This window comes from Harpia harpyja, chromosome 6, assembly GCF_026419915.1.
Source record: "Harpia harpyja isolate bHarHar1 chromosome 6, bHarHar1 primary haplotype, whole genome shotgun sequence".
Lineage (NCBI taxonomy): Eukaryota > Metazoa > Chordata > Aves > Accipitriformes > Accipitridae > Harpia > Harpia harpyja.
This window is the reverse complement of record NC_068945.1, coordinates 44,676,171-44,688,886: the sequence shown is the minus strand read 5'-3', so window position 1 is coordinate 44,688,886 and position 12,716 is coordinate 44,676,171. Positions and strand designations below refer to the sequence as shown.

General features: G+C 40.3%; 2 protein-coding genes across 9 annotated transcripts in view; one reads left to right on the top strand and one right to left on the bottom strand.

Annotated features, from left to right (window-relative positions):
• Positions 1-2,619, top strand: part of TSPAN12 (tetraspanin 12) — a 45,224-nt gene extending 42,605 nt beyond the window's left edge. For all 6 annotated transcript variants that reach the window (XM_052789284.1, XM_052789280.1, XM_052789281.1 and 3 more), the window contains one exon: positions 1,014-2,619. In XM_052789284.1, the coding sequence (XP_052645244.1) occupies positions 1,014-1,319 (306 nt within the window). In that variant the 3' untranslated portion in view covers positions 1,320-2,619. The remainder of the gene's footprint in view (positions 1-1,013) is intronic.
• A 6,486-nt stretch (positions 2,620-9,105) lies between these two features.
• The window catches only part of KCND2 (potassium voltage-gated channel subfamily D member 2), a 279,656-nt gene continuing 276,045 nt past the window's right edge, over positions 9,106-12,716 (bottom strand). For all 3 annotated transcript variants that reach the window (XM_052790043.1, XM_052790041.1, XM_052790042.1), the window contains 2 exons: positions 11,049-11,296; positions 9,106-9,406 (listed from right to left, as the gene is read on the bottom strand). In XM_052790043.1, coding sequence (XP_052646003.1) covers positions 9,229-9,406; positions 11,049-11,296 — 426 coding nt within the window. In that variant the 3' untranslated portion in view covers positions 9,106-9,228. The remainder of the gene's footprint in view (positions 9,407-11,048; positions 11,297-12,716) is intronic.

The window sequence follows — 12,716 nt, the reverse complement described above, 5'->3', positions numbered from 1 at the left end:
AGGGCGGGTTGTTACAGCTACTCTCACACCAGTTTGGGACATTACTGTGCTTTAAGTAGCAACAGCCCAGTACAAGATAGGAGGCAAAACTGGCTCTTGGTATAATACCATCATAATAATTGGCAGGGAAGTTTCTACATTCAGATCAGAAATTAAGTCAGTTAAATTTAAAATACAGTCTATGGATGGGGTTGGTAGGCGGAGTGTAACTAGCATAAGTGGATATGCTTTTTGCAATGAGGAGATTCTTCTAGTTCAAGAATAAAAAGCAAGAGTAATGCCACATGTATGTGGTATTATTACCATTAAGTACTAAAGAAAGTCTGTTTGTACCTACTGCGTTCTGGAAACTTGTCAGAAGTCATCTGTTACAGGTTATTCTGTTCAATGCTCCTTACTCAAGCGGTATCTGGAATGTAATGATTTTTTCTACTCCCTAGGGATTTTCTGCAGAACTATTAAACTGGCATACGAGTTCAGATAAAACACTAAAAGAGAAAAGGTGGGAAAAAACACTGACGAGGTTATGCAGGTCTGTAGATCTTTCCTAGAATAGTGTTTTAACTTCAGATCGTGGTATTATTTGTAGAAAAAATCTAAAGAGTTTAAAATAATCAACAACCTTGAAGATCTGCAATTTAAGGAGAGAGACAAGATGATTAAGAGGATTTAATGGCTTTTAAGCCTTTGCAAAACCAGTTGAGCTTCTTTAAAAATCAGTGATAGTTGATAGGAACTCAGATCAACTTTGAGTGATTTCTGAATTGAAGAGTAGCACAGATCTCTTGGAGCTTGTTACATGCAGTGAACTCTCAGTGTATGAGAAAAATTAAAGATGGCATTATGGAAGCGATTAAAAAGTAGGCAAAATAATTTTCAAAGTATTGTTTGAGGAGGTGAGAGAGAAATTTTGGGGAGCCATAAAAGCCAGCACTAGGTAGGATGAGCTAAAGCTTGGGAACTGCAAGCCAATTAATATTGACTAACTTTTAAAAATTATTTTTGTTTCATAGGGATGCGGTAAAAAAATGTACACTTTTTTGAGAGGGACGAAGCAATTGCAAGTGCTGAGATTTCTAGGAATCTCTATTGGAGTAACGCAGATCCTGGCTATGATCCTCACTATTACTTTGCTGTGGGCTCTGTACTATGACAGAAGGGATCCTGGGGCGGATCAGATCATGGCCCTGAAGAGTGATACCTCGCAGCAGCTGTCATGTCATTCCGTGGAGCTAGTGAAACCAAGCCTGACAAGGATCTTTGAACATACATCCATGGCAAACAGCTTTAATACACACTTTGAAATGGAAGAGCTGTAGGTGATGCAATGAATCTGAGAAGTCACAAAGAGTTTTAATAGGTTTTTGTTGTTGTTTTCATTCTGTTCCATCAAGTATGCCAAATACACCAGTCTTTGTATGCTTCAGAAAACAGCTAATGAATGGAAGTGAAGGAGGCCAGCATAGAAAGGATAAGCCTGTCAGCCTCTTAGCCATGGCCTCAGCCATGAAGCAGAGTTGATTTTGTTTGTTTGTTTTTTAAAAGGCACTCATTCACTGGGCACAGTAGTATTTAACTTATTGTCACAAGCTGTGTGATGTGTAAAATACTGATTCGTTCACAGGTAGACAGACAGAACCTCTAAGGAAGCATCATGGGAAAGGAAGAGAAATATTCGTCTTCTGAAGAAATGAGTGTGCTTTGGACAAACAAAATGTGACTTCAGTTGAAATTGACTTTCACATTTTTAATAAGCCATTTGGAAAATGTCTTAATCAGGGATCTATGTATATATAATTGTGTGTTTTTGTGTGTGCATGGAAAGCAGAACTACAATTCAAGTCAATACTTGGATTTAAAAATTTGCAAGAGTTGTAAAAAGGGTGAGATTTTCTTTTTTCTAACAAAACCTTTATCCTAGCTGTTGTTGTTAAAGATGTTCTAAAACTTCTATTTTTATCTAACATAACTGTTTAATTTTTAATTTTAAATATAATAAACAGGGATTGAAAACAAAACTACAACTCTGGACAATAGACTTTAATTTTCTGAGTAATTCTGGAGAATTCTTTTTTGAAACAGTTTGTTCTATGGACTATTTCTTAGTGAAAAGAAAGAAAACCTTAAAAATTATTTCCAAAGTGGGAATCAATATAGGAGTAGCACATTTTTATAGATAAATCTTTTCTCCTGTCTGTGATTCCCCTGAAGGTAGAAAGAAAGGACTACAAGGAAAATGCTTACAGTTCTGGATGCTATTGCAATAATTGTAAAAGTACATAAGGAGAAATTATACTTTGACGGTTTCTTCATTAAGAGCTCTCTAGTGGCTTAAAATGCCAACTAGAAACAGCGTTAAAGTGTATTTATTGAGGTGGGGGAAGTGCATTTTACTGTATTTTTATGAACAATGTTTATATCATAGGATTATTTTTACAATTGGCCACGCTCCTGAAATATATATTTGTTCCACTGAGTACAGTAGTTTGTGGCAAATGGGTTTTTACATAATATTACATTTTAAAAATTCTTTCATTTGTTTTGGAATATGTAAAAGAAAAAAAAAAGCAAGGTGTGATTTGGTAGACAATAAAATTACTTTTGTCTTAAATTCCATAATGGCTTTCTTATTTTGAAGTCCTAGAGTGTGAATGCTTTGGGTGGGACTTGGGAGGGTCCTCCTGCTTGTGTGAGTTAATTTGACATGTCTTTACCTATTCCACTTACTCTGTTGTGGAGAAACTGCATTATAAATTTCATTTTCTTTTTTTATTGCTTCTGAGAGAGCTTCTTAAGGGATCATGAAATTAAACTCTTCAGGTGCGTGGGCTGTTTGTTTTTCAGCACTCTACATGTGGGTGTAATTATTTCACAGGTAGTATTGCAAGCAAGATTACCTTTCTGCTTTTGTACCTCTCCTACAGATGCTAATACTTACTTCGGGAGGTAAGAAAAAAGCTAAAGGATAGACCCTCCCGAAGTTTTGCTTGGAGTGTCTTTGTCAGAAATACTTTCTCATGCACCATTCGGGAAGCCTTGTTGCCCAGCGTTACTGCAGACTTCCACCCTTCCCGCTGCTCAGCCTGGGCAGCGTTGCTGCAGCTAAGGGCGAGGTTCCTGTGCAGAAAAAGAGCAGGTGCCTGAGAAAGCCTAGATGTAGACCAGCTCTAGGCTTCGGACTGCTACAGAGACCTGTGATGCTACATAGTGGATTGAGCGATTGTTGGTTTTTTCCTCTGTTTAAAGAAAAAAAACAAACAAAAAACCCCCCACAACCAAACAAACCACAAATTGTGGAATCTCTTGATTGTGGATTGCGTGGATTTACATGTACACAGCTATACTCAGCTGTGGATTACAGCTGAATGTAGGAAATTTCACCATAAGTAATGTAAAAAAGGGCCGCAAGAAGTCCTGCACTTTGTCCAGGAAACCCTGACGCTTAAACTTTTACCCAAGGAGTGTCTGTGGAAGCTCCCTTAGCCATGCTTCAGCTACCCCAAGTCCTCCCATGGGAGGAGGACTCCCCGCGCTACCAGTGAGTGTTGCCTGTGTATCTTCTTGTGTTCGGGTTAGAGCTCATGAAGGAACAAATACAGCAAGCTGGGCTGGGGAGGTTCATTGGAGAAGCCCACAGCTAGAATTAGAGATACTGCCAGCCCGGGTCATTTGGCTGTAGGCTTCCCAGGTGGTGAGGAAGCACTGCCGTTAGGTGTAATCAGGTTATTTTAAGAGCAGAGGGAACGTTTGGGGTAGGGCTCCTTTGATACAGGACCAGCCTCCCAGATGAGTGTTTGTGGACCCCCATGACAGTGAACATCTGCAGTCAGAGCAACCTCACTTGGGCTTGGCTACCCAAATCCTGAGCCAGACAGTGTTCAGTGTGGGGCTGGTGTCATTAGGGGAAAGACCCACATGCCAGGAATGCTGGAAGTACTCCCTTCCCTAGTAAGGACTACTGAGAAGTATTCTGGGAAGGAATCCTTCTATTTTGAGTATCTAACCACACTTGCTGAAATAGGTCAACTGTAAATTGGAACGCTTTCAAACTTTTTTCTTTCACTGTGCTCAGGCTATGAGGGGTCTCTGTTTTTCTGGGCCTTATTCAAAGAACCTTAAAATTGATTGACTAGGCTGCTGCGAGCCTGTTCTTTTCATGTACAGCTCTAGGATATAGGTAAGAGAGAGGCTGCTTGGTAAGAGGGGAACATTTAGAGATACTTGCAGCAGTGAAAACCACTTCATCCTTTTATTTCCTTTTTCCCTCAGTTTTGCAGGAGTACCTGGAGGAGAAGGGTGCTGTGTTTTTCTCTGCAGCATAAACTGTAATGAACCAAATCTTTCTTGATGCAACAAGCAACTATGGAGCTGCTGCTTAACATTTTTCACAGGTCACTTAATGTTGAGGAGAGCAACAAAAGGGGGTCACCCCTGCCTGCATCAGGTGTTTCTGTTCGGCCCAGCGAGTCATACGTACCAAGTCTGTGGGCCTGTGCCTGTAGCTGTGGGACTGAGTAAGGCTTGACCACCCAGTCGTGACTCGGGACTATAGGGATGCTTTTAGGAGGCAAAATTCACTATTCCTGGTTTTTGGATAAGGTATTGCCTCATCTGCCAGCAGGTCATATGACAAGGCTTTCTAAAGGAACCATAATTATGTTTTCTGTTCTTTATAACATTTCATTTTGTAAAAGCAACCCATAAATGTAAGGCAATATATAAAGAATAAATAGTAAAAAGAGAGGCTGTTGGTCACAGCGACTATACAGTTAAGTGTGATGGAGACAGTGATTTTCAAATAGTTTTTGAAGTTTTTACCACAAAAGCATTATGTTTAATTCATATGAATTGTTATTATTAAAGTGAGATTGTATCTAAAACTTTAAAACTCATGTATGATTGACTACATTTCTTTAAAAGAAAATTGGGACGTCCCAAATAGTTCAGAATTTTTATGCATCTACTCGCTTTTTATTCAGCACTCCCCCACCTTCAGTTGTTTCTTGTGCATAGATACTATGAAAATGGGTACCTTAAAAGGAGATAAATAGATAATGCAGGCAGGTAAGAAACTAAGCTGTCCAGGTAATTATGTATATCTTGCAGACTTTGTTAATCTAAATATGTTGTTCACTCCTGACTGCTCTATTAGCTGCACAGTTACATATCCCGTCAGCTGATTGCTGTTCCAGAACACCTCAAAGTCTTCGGCTGTTTCCATGGTCAATGGCAAAATAAAGTCCTGGTGGGCCCCAGGTGCAGGAAAGAGAGCATATGACCTCCTAAGCACCCTCCCTGCCCCAAATGTTATGATCCTGTGATTTCACTAATTTATCCTTCTCCAGACCATTTTCCTGTCCGAAAGCCACCCTTCTCCCTGGAGCGGCCGAGGTGGCATCGTGCTCTCCACTGCAAGCGCCTTCTCTCGGCTGTGAGCGTGGTTCCACCGTGAGTATATCCAAAACCTCCAAATGTAAAGCACGCGCTCTCTGTTTGTCTCCGGTAGCCGTTTTATGGGAGGACGGTTGTTCTCCTTAAAAACACTCTGGGGTGGTTCAGAGGCAGGTATTACTTCTACCTCTTCCCCCTAGTCCCCAGAGCAGTGGACTCCTGGCAGAGGCAGCCATCGTGCGTGCCAGTGCTACGATATACACAGCTGATGGATCAGCAGCATCTGCACTGCCAGTCGCCCTTTGCAAGTGATGCACAGTGTGTCGTTACCTGCTGTTCTGCTACAAAAGGAGTTTGATCTCATCCGAGCACTAACATTTTATCAAGGGAATTTGATATCAGGGTTGAGGAGGCTCTGTAGCCCAGGAGGTTCAGCAGAGCAGTCGGTGTCTGAAATATTGAAAACATAGCAAATACTTTTTTAAAGGTACAGAGAGGTGGAATTTAGATTGCTGGAAATAATTTAATGCCCCAATTTTCTCTGCTGCTGCAGGCTGGGAAGGGAAGGATGATGGCCACTGACACACAAGAAGGGCATCCTTACGGAGCTGCGGCATCCCCGACTTGGTGGCTCTGGTATGGTTTAGATGCACCCACGGCTTGCCTGGAATTAGTGTTGGGGACATTCCTTGCCCTCAAATTTAGTGTCCCTTCAATCTTGCTAGGAAAAGAAAAGTTCCGTGAATAAGTTATTGCAAAACCAGGTTTACCCATTCAAGCATGCAGATGTTTTATTTAAATATTCCTCAAATGTCTATTTATTCAGCATAACGCACGTATTATGCTGCCTTCTGAAATACGATATATGACTGTCAAACAAAATTGTCAAAACAACAACCTCGGTTTCTTTGTATGATACACAGAAATAATTACATTTCATGTACAGTACAGATGCATTTTACACAGTCATCAACAGTCATTCACTACCAAAACAGCATTTAAATCACCTAAAACACCAAAAGAATGTGTATTTCCCAAATTCAGAATAAATTAATGATTTTGAATGTGACATAGGAAATAGGAGACAGGACTGGAATTCTGCAAAATCATACTAAATTATTCCTTAAGCTGCATTTTAAAAATGAAACTACAAGTTGCTTCAGGGGTATAACTGTTATGCGAGTGTATTGCTGTAGTGCGTTCTTTTTTAGTCCATATGAAAAGGAGAATAAAGAGATTTTAAAAGACACGTGACCTGACGGAGCCAGTAAGTGGGTTGCATGTAGTCTGTCCCGAAGTGTGTTTAATAACTGCCTTTTTGCATTATTTACTTGATACAACTAGTCAAGAAGTACCATGTGGCATAAAGAAGTTGTTGCTGCAGATTGCTAATATTAAGGCAGTTTTTAGATCAATAACTGTTTGGCAAAAGGTGGGGACCAAGCCATTTTTTGGATGAGTAACCATGGGTAGGAGTAGGATGCAAGTGAAAACTCTGGGTCCATTCTGCCTCTTTTAAACCCCATTAAAACTTACGTAACCCACCAGCCTTAGCAGAACTGCAGTTTTCCAACAGGGTAAAAGAGAGGAGAGCAACTTCAGGTTGCAGAGTTCCTCGGAAGGAGCGCTCCTCTGGCTCACAGGACAGCCTGTGGTTCTGCTGTCTGTTAAGGTTTGAAAGAAATGTAGAAGCTCAGTTGACAATGAGTAAGTTATTCTGATTCGCAGAAAAAGTGGGAAGTTAACTGCAAATTAACCAAGCTTCTCAATAAGTAAACAATAAGAGAAGAGAGTAATGCATGACGTTATATACTTCTTTTAATTGCAGTTTAATTCTAATATGTGACATTGTTGTATTTTGGTGTATGTACTGTAGCATGATAGTCCATCATCTACTTTTCAATCTCTATTGACAGGTAGAAAGACCAGTATTTGTGTGCAGTAAAAAGTGTATCATCAGCAAGTTTCAGTTTTTAGTGGGTGTTTTCTCTTAATGTAAATTTTCAGGTCAGTAGAATGCTAGCAAATACTGTACTGAAACATACACTAGTCAAACTATTAAGTAACGGTGTTAATCGTTTATTGTAATGGCATCTAATGCACTGAGCCTTTTGATTTATATGCATATTTTATTTTGCAGACATGCAATTATTTCTGATCCAGTGTTTTTGATGTATATATGTATGTATTGTTATGCACATATTCCGTGTATATTTGATGTATACAATGTATGGTATGTCATGTATATAGGAAGCATTATGGTACATCTCCTAATGCACTCTCATGAAAAAAAAAGACACTTCTTTATCAGAAAGGTTTCTGGTAACATCAGTGTCTTTTAAAAATGAAGCAAAAAAGCCCTAAGTAGCAGAGCCTTCATATTAGCTTTTAGGCCTGCCCATGTGGGTAAATTCCAATTGAAATGAATTACATTTTTATAGCTTTGGGACCCAATCCATTATTCTATTAGTGTTCTTAGGTAATTAAATATCTTCACACAATATAAATTCTCAACCAAATTTTAGGATGCAAGTTTACAGATAATTACAAAAAGAATTTAGCCATCTTTTTTACCGAATATCTTTTGGTGTCTTCCAGCGTAGCCAATACTCTGGATGCTGCAGAATGTCAACAAGGAAGGACATTCCTAACACGTGGAGATAAGTGTTAGCCGATCCCCAAAACATCTATGTTGTAATTTTAATTCAAACAGGATTGATCCTGCAAGAGTACACTCAGATGAGAGGTTTGTTCTGAAAATACAGAAGTAGACAAGATGTCTACGGAAGAAAGGACTGTGTCGATTCATCAGTAGCTTTGAAATCCCAAATAGTACAGTAGTGTTGGAGCAGACAACAAACTGTCGTAGAAATAGAGGACAGTGGACAAAAAAACCAATGACTGAATAGCGCATTCACGGTGCACGGTTTGGCTGTAAGATTATTTAAATGTTTGCCATTAGAAGTTTATAGTGTAGATGAAGTTGTATAAAATAGTTTAAAAAAAAGAAATCCTGATTCCTGATACAACAGGTGTACAGTGACTTATTGCAGTTGTAACAGTACCTAGGAAGCAAGATAAAACAATAGTAAATATTGAACTAACTGAACACCTTTAGTTCACTAATGAGTGTTTGAATAAGAAATACTGCATTTTTCAAAGGGAAGTTATTAGTACAACTACCATGGAACATTAACAATCAGCTTGTTGTAAGTGCACAGAAATGCCCCTTTCTACAGTAATATTTTATCATGCCTAATCTGAAAAACAACAAAAGTAAACTGAGATCACAGCTCCAAATAATTTCAGCATGCATTATGGTTGTAGTTCTTTCAGTCGGTACAAACATATTTCACGTGAGCATTTTTTCTTTCATTTTTTGATAGTTTCTCAACAAGTTTGTGGTTTATTAACAGGAAAAAAAAGACACGTTATCAAAATGTTTCTCGTTGTTTTGCATTCGGCAGGAACACAGGTTTGTTTCTATTTTTTGTTTTGCATTTTTCTTTTTTTTTTTCTAAAAAGAGCTCTCATGATAAGAAGAAGCATCAATGGGGACATTTCATTGTGCTCATATAGTAAGTCAGGATGGTCACAGAAGATTCCGCTGCGCGTCAGTTCGGGCAAGGGGTAAGAAACTCCTTTTGGTTCGCACGCCACGACACCGAAACCCCACAAAGTGTTTTGTTTCTCCTGAACCTCTCGCTCCGCGGCCACTGGCGTGCAGGTCAAGGGGCGTTGTCTTTGTCAGCTCTCTCACTCCTCGTGACTCGCTTCTCACTGCTCGAGCTCAGCTTACAAGTGGTCCTTATGCTAATTTATAAATAATTCCTTATTCTATAAAGCAGATACTCTGACAATGTTTCCCCCCGAATACTCGGGAGACTCTGGCCTATCGTCTCCTTCAGGTGTGGTGACCGGAGGTGTCGGGATGCTAATTATTGCTGTAGTGACGTAAGGCTGCTCACAGTTTAGTTTAACGCACTCTTCCACTTTGGCATTTAAGCTGGAACGGCTGGAGGAAGAAACAAAAATCCATGAAGAAAGGAAGTCCGCGTTACTGCAAACCTCTCGCGTGCCCCATTGCGCTCCCTCAGCTGGCCGTCTCCATCCTGCCCCGTCAGAGAGCTCGGAGGTGCAAAGCGGCACAGCACCCCCCCACCGCCAACCCTGCAGCCCCGCAGCCGGTGGTGCCTGGCTACGTCCGTGGACGGGCCCCCTTTCTCCCTTCCTTCCCACTGTTTCGGCACTTCTAAAAGTTTCCGGGCTCACCGCCTAAGAGTTTCTGAGCAGGGGAGGCATGCGAGCTGCTCCCGGGGAGCAAGCTTCCCGTAGCCAAGTGACTTGCTATGCAGGGAAGTGGCAACTGAGGTGTAGTCCCCGTCTCCTACCGATTCCTCCATGCCATGCTTATTTAAGAACGTGTTGTGTATTATGTATCCTCAAGGGTAAGACACAGCGATATACGCACTAATAAAGGTTAACGTGTTCACGGAGTTGCTGCAGTACCTCAGCGTCATAAGAAGCTTGTAAAACTCAGACCATTTTGAGGTGAGACTGGCATTTCGCGCTTGTGTTTTTAGCTTGTTTTTTTAGCACAAAGCTGGTGCTTTGTGGTTTTACATACTCTGTGACTGGAAGTATGGTGCAGGAAAGTCTTCTAGCAGAGAAAGGATGGATCCAGGCAGGATATTTCCTGAAAAGCTAAGACGGATCGGAGCTTTGTGCTGGCCAGGAGGTCTCACTGCACGACAGCTGAAAAATTTCAGCAGCTACCAGCTGCTGGATTGTTCACGGAAGTGAAATCCAAACTTAGTAACTATACAAAGCAAGCTACTCAAAATGTAACTTAACAAGACAATCTCTATAGCAACTAGTGCTGAAAATGCCTCTTTTTAAAATGGTGGCGTGTTTGAGTTCAACAGAAAACACTTCTGAGTCTCCCGAGACCTTTGCTGTGTTTTCAGAGGTAGTGAGTATTTGGATATACCTGGAAGCCAAACGGTTTACTTGTGAGACTACAGAGATGCTCAGTAAATTACAGACTCTTAAACTGCGCTTTCCTCACTTTTGTAACAACTCCTCAAACTAGGAAATATATTTTCCTTATCCATTTCATATTTTTTATTTAGAAGAGGCTTTCTTATGTCTGTTACACTTAGGACTCTGGGAATCGGTTTGACTTCTGCTCTGTGGAAATGCGAGGAAGTCTCATTTGTCCTGTGCTTCAGAACCAAACCAGTAGAAACAGCAGGGACAGACCTGTCTTTCTCTTCCTGATTGCTCATCTCGTATACCCGAATTGCTCATTTTTCTATGCTAAATTTTTCTTGGTACGTGTTTGTCCACGGCATATAATATTTGGTGCTGTAATTTGGGGTCCCTGGGTGCTATTCGCTGCAAATAGTACACGGTAGTTTGGGGGGGGGAGGCACGAGAGGGCAGAAATGGATGTAGAGAGCCTATTCTGTTATCTCGGATTAAGCTTAGAGCAAACGGAGTGCAGGATGTTTCAGTACTAGTGGCCATTTTTGGATGACTATTTGACTTTCACCTTTAGCCTCACAGCCTACCCGCAGAGGCCGCAACACCTCTACCTCTCTTCTCTAACGAAGACAGGGGCTTCGGCTCTCGGTGAGCTGCCGCGTGTGAAGTACCTGTTAGACAGAGGCGTCCTCTCCACGCATCTGATCTGGATGGTGCTGAGCTCCTGTACGCTGCCTGGGCGGCTGCCAGTGATGGTGGTGTTTGGGATGCGGTAAGTCTTTTTATGTCTTCGTGAGCAGCAAGTGCTGGTAACACCTTGTTGAGATGAGAGAGAGGGGCTGTGGCTCGGGGGTCTATTGACGGTGGAAACCTCCATACAGCTCTCTTCATAGACTTGCTCATCCACAAACTCGTGATTCTAGCCCAGAGGAATCCAACAAAGGGACAAAGCACACGCAGAAAGATAATTAAAGTGAACATATTAATCGTGATTGTTTAAAGGCTTAAATTGACACAACTGAATAAACTGGGAAAGTTAGACAGCTTATTCTTGATTATGGTGTTTAGCCCGTATTAGCCTGGGCTGAATACCAATACAAATGTAAATGCTGGAACAAAATGCGAAGAGCTCTAAATAAGAAAAAGTTAATCCAAATTATTTTGTAAAATAGCACGATTGTAGTGTAGTTTGCATTATAAATATCCATATAATCTATGAAGTGCCACAAAATAGGGGATTATGTTTATTAATAAAAACACAAGTGGTGCTTATATAAATGCTCTAAATGTCATTTGGAAATAAATAAGATTTATTGTATTGAACTATAATAAAATAAACATCATAAATATTTTCCAGATGAGTTTATAAAGCTTCCTGTTTAATTACATGTTAGAAATCAGGATCTGAAACAGTGTGTTTCGAGGTATGCATCTATGTAAAAGAAAAAAATTCAATCAAATAGAAGTTTTGATTAGAGGAGATGAGGCAGTTATTTAAAAGCATCCAAAAAGTTCCTAATTACTGTAGATGGATGTATTGAAAGCAGTTTAGAAGACTGAGCATTTAGTTAAATGCAGTAGTCTTTATTCATGCAATCTTTGCTTAATCCCAGCATAGAGTGTAGCCTTATAGGGTTGTCATAGAGCTGACTCCAAATTCAAGCAAATGGCTGGTTTATGTTAACTCCATAGGTGATTAGGGAGCGTTTCACACATAGCCGTGATTTCCGCATTATCGCTGTGTGCAAAGGAGTGTGAAATAGTGGTGTTGCTTATGGGGGTGGGGTGGAATTTTCACAGTCATTAAAGTAGCAGCCCAAACTAAGCAGAGATTAAGGTATGTTCATGAGCAGTTTGAGAAAGCCTCCTTTTAAAAAAAAAAAAATCTTTCCAGTTACTGCTGGAATCAGTCTGCATATCCCGAGGATGGTTTAGGGAGCATTTTCTGGGTTGTTTTATGCTCTGCTTAGTCTCGTTCACTTAACGTTTGTTAGCTTGCTGCGTCTTTGTGTATTAGAATGAGAAACATGATTTTTTCCCCTAAAGAACGATGTCCTAATTGGAAAGGTGCTGGTGTTTTCCAGGAGAATTACAGTACAGTGCTAATATAAAATATGTGAGCAAAGTAAATAGAGTAACAACTATAGCCAAGTGTTCACAACAACTAGAAATACCTTTATAGGCATATTATTTTTATTTCCATTTTTTCTGTTCTTCTTCACTCATGTAACTTTGTGTGGAAATGAGTGGTGTTGAAGAATGCCAATTTCAAGTGATATGGAAAGAAATAACTTGCTTGAAAATTGACTTCTATAAGGCATATGTCAGTCACAATCGAG